The sequence below is a fragment of the Epinephelus lanceolatus genome, chromosome 10 (assembly GCF_041903045.1).
Source record: "Epinephelus lanceolatus isolate andai-2023 chromosome 10, ASM4190304v1, whole genome shotgun sequence".
In the NCBI taxonomy this organism is placed as follows: Eukaryota; Metazoa; Chordata; class Actinopteri; order Perciformes; family Serranidae; genus Epinephelus; species Epinephelus lanceolatus.
Window position 1 is genome coordinate 13,857,724 of NC_135743.1, and position 7,276 is coordinate 13,864,999.

Below are 7,276 nucleotides of genomic sequence, written 5' to 3' on the forward strand. Positions count from 1 at the left end.
TGTGTTACATGTCACGCCTCTTTTGCTTCCAGGATGCCGGCATGCTGTCGAAAATCACACAGTGATTTGGTGCTGTTTAAAAATGCAAAGATGGGGTAGAGAAGGAATTTCTCAGCAACCCTAAAGCTCAATCTCTGTATAAACAGGGCTTAAGTCTGTGTGTCTTGCCCCTATGTATATGAGAGGTGGTGGGGGCTTTTGCATATCTGAGCCCAGGAGTTCACTGTCTCATAATCTGCCCATGGATACAGATGTTGCCAGGAGACTGACTCTGGTGATGGTCCTCCACATCAAAATAACTATTGTAGAAAGCTTTGAATTAAAATATACAATGTTGAAAATCCAAAGAGCGGCCTTCATCCCAGAAATCTGTCTGTCCTTTGTTACGGAGTAGAGGAGGAAAAGTGTAAATTGTACCAAGCTTGTACCAAGAGACATTTGTGCAGGCACGGGTGCAGGTTTCATAACATCTTTGGGGGGGGGGGGGGGGTACACTGTCTGAAATGGGGGATTTGGGGATCCTTCCTCAGGAAATGTTCAGCATCAGACGCTTAATGTGCTGCATTCAGGTGCCTTTTCTGCATCAGTTTATGGTGTAAAAGTCTGTACTTTTGCTGCTTTCATCTTTTTACTGAGGGGCTACAAATGCATGTGCTCTAAATGTTGAGGGGTGCGTGCCCCCTGTGTCCCCCATCCTTTGATTTATGGGCTGCTTCTTCTCTGGTTAGAGGTCTGTAGTCCTCCTCAGTCACGAGAAGTCATCTCAGTCTAGCTGGTGTTCATTAGCTCTGCATGCATTTCTTTGATTGCACCCCATCAGTAGTGGCTGGGTTGCATAAGGTTTTAGTGCGCGAGTGCTTTTATGTTTTGGTAGTGAGTGTGAGGGGGCGGGGCCATAAATCCAGCTCACATCAGATGCATAGAACATATTGTGCATCTCTGGGGCCGACGCCGTAGCGCGTGCGTGTGTTTACACCCGCTCGCTGTAGTAGAGCAGCCCAGCCCCAGCACCACGCACACGGGCGACACGAGTGGGCAGGACCGTGAGTGTCCGCGTCGCCGTCCAATCAGCGACTCGTAAAGCAATCACTGGCTGGAAGTGGCGGCCAATGGCGCGCGACACCGCCGGGCCGGCAGCCAATGGAATGCGCGCAAAACGTGGGCACGTGGATCCGCGCACATGTTGACGCTCGTAAACTGCCGAGAGAAAGAGCCAGCAAAGACACAAACCGATGAGCGGCCGTGCCGGGCGGTGTGTGTGAGCGTGTGTGTGTGTGTGACAGAGAGAGAGAGAGAGAGAGAGAGAGAGAGAGAGAGAGAGCGAGAGCGCTGAGGCTGGACGCCCCGATGCTGCTCCAGCTCCGGAGTGCGCACTGACGGATCTGTTTCATCAAAGTGGGAGATTGAGCCGTTAACGACTGTTTGTGGCAGCTGCTGGTTTTATCTGACATTACTGAAGGTGAGTAGCGACGTTTTTTTGTTGTTTCATGGCTGTTTGATTCCCGAAGTTGGCGAGCTAGCCTAAAGGAATTTCCTGTCCCGCTGTATCCTGTGTGTGTGTCCGGTAATATCTCTTAATCCAGCCAAAATATAGCCATTCTCACGTGGCTTTGTTCCATCTATTCATCTAGATCGCTACTATATCACTATAAGGCTTTTATACTGGCAGATCATTACATTAATAAAACATATTTCCCCTTATATTTAATATTTACCTCACTGTCATGCCATCCATGCCATTATTACATGTATTTTAAATGATTTAGCTTTGTTAGAAACGTCCGGAACATTATGTATGGCACTGAAAGTTCCTGTGGTGGGCATCGTGGTGCGCAGACACAGACACAGGCAGCCAACACCTGAGACGCAGCCTCATGGTCCATGCCTACCTGTGCAGACTGCACCATCACCTCCACCTCTACCCCATCCCACCCACTCCACCTCCTGCATCCCCATCCCATCCATTACAGGCTATGAATTAAATCAGAGTGGGCGTGGGGGAATTAATAATACAGTCCATGTTGAATCAAAGTGGACTATTTCTCACATTGGCATCACTTTGATTGTGCAGATGCATGTAAACAATGTGACATTTGTGTTTTTAAGAGGAAACAGCTCGCCTGAAGGGAAGCCAACCATCGGGGGGGAATTAAATGTGAATGGCTTGTTGGAAATATTCCTGAACTCAACGCCACGCTGCAAAAAAAAAATCTGTCAGTCTCCTTTGTCTGAGAGCGAGTTTCGACTTTATCTCCTGTATCGATAAAAGCTGTGTGTGTACTTGTAGTGTTTGCCTGTGACCCCTCCAATTTCCCCCTCTGTGTTGGTGGGATCAGAGACCAGCAGGCACTCAGAGATTACAGAGAGCAAAAGGAAAGGAAAAAGACAGACGAGAGAGAGGAAGAGAGGCACATGGCCAGAGATACAGAATGTAAAATGTGAGTAAGAGAGGAAGAAGAGGAGGAGGAGGAGGGCTGGTCTGTGGAAGAGGAAAGGAAGAGGAGCACCAGGCTTGTGTGCATAACAAACAGGATGAGCTGAAGGCAGAGCAGGGAGAGATGAGAGGCATACAGAAATACAGCCGTAGAGGAAGAGGTTTGTGTGTGTATATGTGTGTGTGTGAATCCAAGGGGGGATGGAGAGCAAGCCCGAGACAGAGAGGAGAGACAGAGAGGAGGGGCTAGAGAGAGCACCAGAGGCAGTGGGAGAGTGCGAGAGAGAGAGAGAGAGAGAGAGACGGCCTATTCTGATTTCACTACTCTACAAGCTCCCATCCCCCTCACATTTTACTCTCCTCTCCAGTCTCCAATCTCCTCAATGGGAGCCAGGCATGCACTACCATTGTGTGCCTACTGCCTACCCCCAGTCCCACTCTGCACCATGTTAAACTAGGGCACTGGTATACCCACCATTTTGAGTAATTGGGGTTATTATTTTTGGGAGTGTGATAGGGGGGAAAATATGGAGTGTTGCCAAACAGAAAGCCGTTCCTTGCTGTGATTTTGTTTCCCTGCCTTTCACTTCTTGTCTGTCTGCCTCTCACTCTAGTAACAACTTGCTGGTTTTGAGCGTTCAGCCTGTTTTTTTTCTGTCTGAGCTGAATTGACCGATACAATAACCCTGTGCTTCTGCCCCAACAGCAATGCAGTCCCAGGGCAGCACTTCCTCTCAGCCCTCCTTCGATTCCCTGAGCTCCAGCGACAGTCTCTTGTTCAGCGACTCGGAGCAGGCGGAAGACGACACAGACGTCTTCCTGACAGACAGCTCTTCATCTGTCATCATCGGCGGCGTGGGCGGGGCTACAGCCAGTGGAGACAGAGGGTCAGAGAGCCCCGGGTCCCAGTGGACGTGCGACGGCTTCACAGATAAAGAGGAAGAGGAGGAGTCGTACAGGTCGGAGAGCGCCGGCAAGGCAGCTCACATCGAGACTGATCCAGGACGCCAGATCCCAAAATCACAGGGAGACCTGCTCTTTGCTCAAAAGGTAAGGGACTGATGAGAGGAGGCATGACAGAGCAGTGTGTGCAGAGGAAAGCCTCAGTAGACTGATTCAGACAGCGGGGCCTAACAACCCAAACTCAGTAGTAATCTGTCTTCCTCTTCCTCTCTGCCAGTGTGCTGAGCTACAGGGTTTTGTCCGGCCCCTGCTGGAGCTGCTGAATGGACTGAAGAGGGGCCGATTCGATCGAGGTAAGCATCCTTACATCACCGCTTTCAGTCGAGCATGTGCGCCGACTGGCAGCCAAAGTTGTAGATGCTGAACGCAGGTTTATATGATCTGAGTGGCCTCAGTCCATTTCAATAGAGAGTGTTCCTCTGTGCAGCAGTGTGTATTGACGCAGCTTATTGATGTAGTCCAAAGTGCAGAGTGTGTGAAGCGACAGTCTTGTGGCTGACTCATCAGCTTACGAGAGTTTTACTGATATCACAAGTGAAAGTGGTGTGTCTGCGTGTGTGTGTGTGTGTGTGTGTGTGTGTGTCAGACACTGTCTACATGTGCATGCAATTTCGTGACTATGGGGTCTTACAGTGCAAAGGCTGACTGGGGGGATTATGTTTTTGATTGACAGGTTTGAGTAGTTTCCAGCAGAGCGTCGCCATGGATAGAATCCAGAGGATCGTGGGGGTTTTGCAGAGACCCAACAGCGGGTAAGATATCGCCCACACTGTGCCACCATCCACCCTCAGTGTTTCTGACTATCTTTTATACATAGACACAGCATCCCAGGGCCCTGACACACCAAACCAACAATCAGCCGTTGGTCAATATCAGGGCGTCTGTAAGTGTCTGTCTGCCTAGTTTTTGCACTGTGTCCTACACCGTTGGCACCTGACGACCCTTGTGGGTTTTTTTTTGGCTGATTCAGCTAGTTGAATCAGCGTCAGAGCCGGTGGAGCCCGTCAGTGAATGAAAACATTTTGACTGGCAGGTCAGCTCAGGGACCGAAAAGAGAAGCGTAAGTAAGAGAAGCAACAAATACCTGAAGTCAAGAGGGCATGAGATCGAAACAAACGTGTTTGCATGCACAGTAAATATCTTTTGTTCTTTAAACATCACGTTGTGTTAATGTGCTAACTGGCTAACCAGCTTCTTGAATCCGTCCTGTCAATGAAAAATACAGACTGCCGCCGCCTGCTGGTATGGAGAGTTTTTTCCTCCCATGCAGGCTGTTGGCTGTGGTGTGTTCAAGTGCAACATTTTAACTGAGGCACAGGCCACGTGAAGCGACGCAACAGTTGGCCTTTGTGGCCACCAGTTCTTTGATGTCTGTTTGGTGTGTCTGGGCCTTAAGTTGGATTTTACCGTGTAAATAATTAGTTAAAACAAGAAAGGACCAGTGAGGCAGTCTTCCATTTCAAGCCTCTTCTCCTGTTCCATGTTTTATTGAACAGTCCTCGGGGTAGGTAGAGTTACAGCCTTCACTGGCAGTGCAGAGAAACAACAAACTCCTAAAGAAAATGTATCTATATCTATAAGCAGGACCATAAATGTCCAGATGTTTTCCTAGGCTGTAACATTATAGCATCGCCATCTGTTTCTCACTTTGAATTTATGTTGCCTTTTTTTTTTTTTAACTTGTAATTTTTTTGTAGGGAGAAGTACCTGAACACTCTGCTCCAGGTGGAGATAATGCTGAAGCTTTGGTTTCCTCAGATCTCCACCCAGCCTGTCTCTGCTGCCTCCAGTGTCGCCGCGTCGCCCGCTCGCTCCCTCCAGGACACTTCCAGCTCTACCCCGCCGCACAAGCACAGGGATCAGTTACACATTCCCGTCAAGGTGAGAACACACACATTCTCGTGTGTGAAAGAGTCTCCTTGTGCACACACAAATACACCCCTTCTCCCTCAAAACAACACCACCACAAATTCTATATTCACATGCAAACTACTCTCCTGCTCATTTTGCAGAAGCGCAGGCTCAGCTGGACAGGTACAGACTCCCCCACGCCCTCCCCTGTGCTTCTCAAGTGCCCTCGTATCAGCGCGGAAGACAAGAGGGTGAAGCAAGATCATGATGAAAGGGACGGCCCTCCTCCTCCATCACTGGCACCTGATGCAAACCAAAACTCACCAGATGTGGCCCACAACAGCCAGCTAAACGAGGACACAAAGGGAAAGGACAGTGACAGCGAGGAACTAGGCAGGCAATCAAAATACAAAGCCGGTCACAGCTCTGAGCCGAGCCTGACGTGGGTTCACGTTGCCCCCATCCTGTCCCCGCGGAAGGCCTGCCCTCCATCCGTGGTGGGCAACAATGAAAACCAACCCGTCGCTGCTATCCTCCCACCCACCAGGAGGGGCAGTCCAGCCACACAAGACAGCTCCATCTCCTCCACCACACCCTACAAGCACCCCAAAAATCTGAAGAAGCCAACCAGGTGCCAAAGCCAGCCTACTGCTGGACAACAGAGCGAGACCGCCGAGACATGTCAGGATCGAAGTCAGACTCCTCAAGTCATGCTCACGCCTTTGCCCGGGGGGTGCCCCACCCCTTTGGAGACCTGAACCAGCAAAGAGTCGGCAGCCTCACCTCGTTACATCACTGGGCTAAAAGCTGCTGAGTGAGGAAGAAGGGAAGAGGCTGAAGGCCTGTGATTATACATGCATTAAAGGGAGGAAGGGGAGGAAAGAATTGTAGGTGATAAATGATGGATCATACATAACCCCTCATCAAAACCACAACTGCAACCAATATTTCAAACAACAGGACATTATGCGTTTAATAAAATCTACTCGGGTTCATAATCATAATTACATAATAATCAAAACGTGCACAAAAGCAGTTGTGGTCGAGGGGGATAGGAAAGAACACCTAAAGCTATGTACAGCTTATTGAGTACCGATCAATAGGAGAGATTTTAGAACATTTGGAGGAGTAAATAATGAGTTCTCTTTAGCATGAAAGCAATCACTACATTCAGAGATGACTGTTTCAACAGACATTTGAATTGAGGGACACACATGTCCTGAAATTAGAAAAGCTGATGTCAATATTCGAAGCTTCCAGCATTTATTGTGATGAGGTAACTTCAACTGAGAGTGAGTAACACAGGGTGAGCTGAGTGTGACGCCAGTCTTATGGCAGTTACATTCACTTGTAGATAGAATCAAGGTATCTGGCTTGAAGAGGAAACATTGAAAATCTTGTAGCTAGAGATGTGAGAATTACAGTGTACAAAACGCAGCATTATACTGTACGTGTGGTATGTCAGAGTCATCGGAGACTGTGGAAAAAATGATGCCATCAACTCACGAATGTAATCCAAGAACTGTTTGGGCACTTGGCATCGAGAGGCGTGTCATCACAGCGACAGATCACAGGTCAACTTTTCTCATCAGGCTGTGGATTTCCGCCTGGTCCTCGACTGCAAACTGACCGCCAATCAGTGAAAATCCCAAGAAAGACTTTTAAAAGACCAGCAGGCGGGGAAATTAAATAAACAAGGACCACTCAAAGACATTTGACTCTCGAGTCCCACAGTTAATTTATTCATGTGTTGATCGGACACTGCGTTTATTTATTGTTTGTATTTATTTATTGGGCAGCTGAATATCGTCTGCTGTGCACTCGCACAGTCTGGCCTACAATTGTTTTTGAGGCGTTTGGGAAGATGCTGTTGACTGTGGTTTTTATTGCTATCACGGGGAAAAAAAACAAGAAAACAAAAACGAAGGAAGTGAAACGTTATGATTGGACTATTGGACTACTGTGCCTTTTTACCAAATCGGATGTGTTAGGAAAAGCGTTTGGTGCTTTCAGTGCATTCATACTGCG

General features: G+C 48.4%; 1 protein-coding gene across 1 annotated transcript; it reads left to right on the forward strand.

Annotated features, from left to right (window-relative positions):
* Nucleotides 1-1,321: 1,321 nt before the first annotated feature.
* Nucleotides 1,322-6,933, forward strand: LOC117266344 (uncharacterized). The gene is made up of 6 exons (XM_078171580.1): nt 1,322-1,459; nt 3,141-3,484; nt 3,615-3,690; nt 4,071-4,149; nt 5,095-5,278; nt 5,410-6,933. Exons 2-6 carry the CDS (start codon nt 3,143-3,145, stop codon nt 6,004-6,006), a joined length of 1,278 nt encoding a protein of 425 aa, XP_078027706.1. The 5' UTR covers nt 1,322-1,459; nt 3,141-3,142; the 3' UTR covers nt 6,007-6,933.
* Nucleotides 6,934-7,276: the final 343 nt, after the last annotated feature.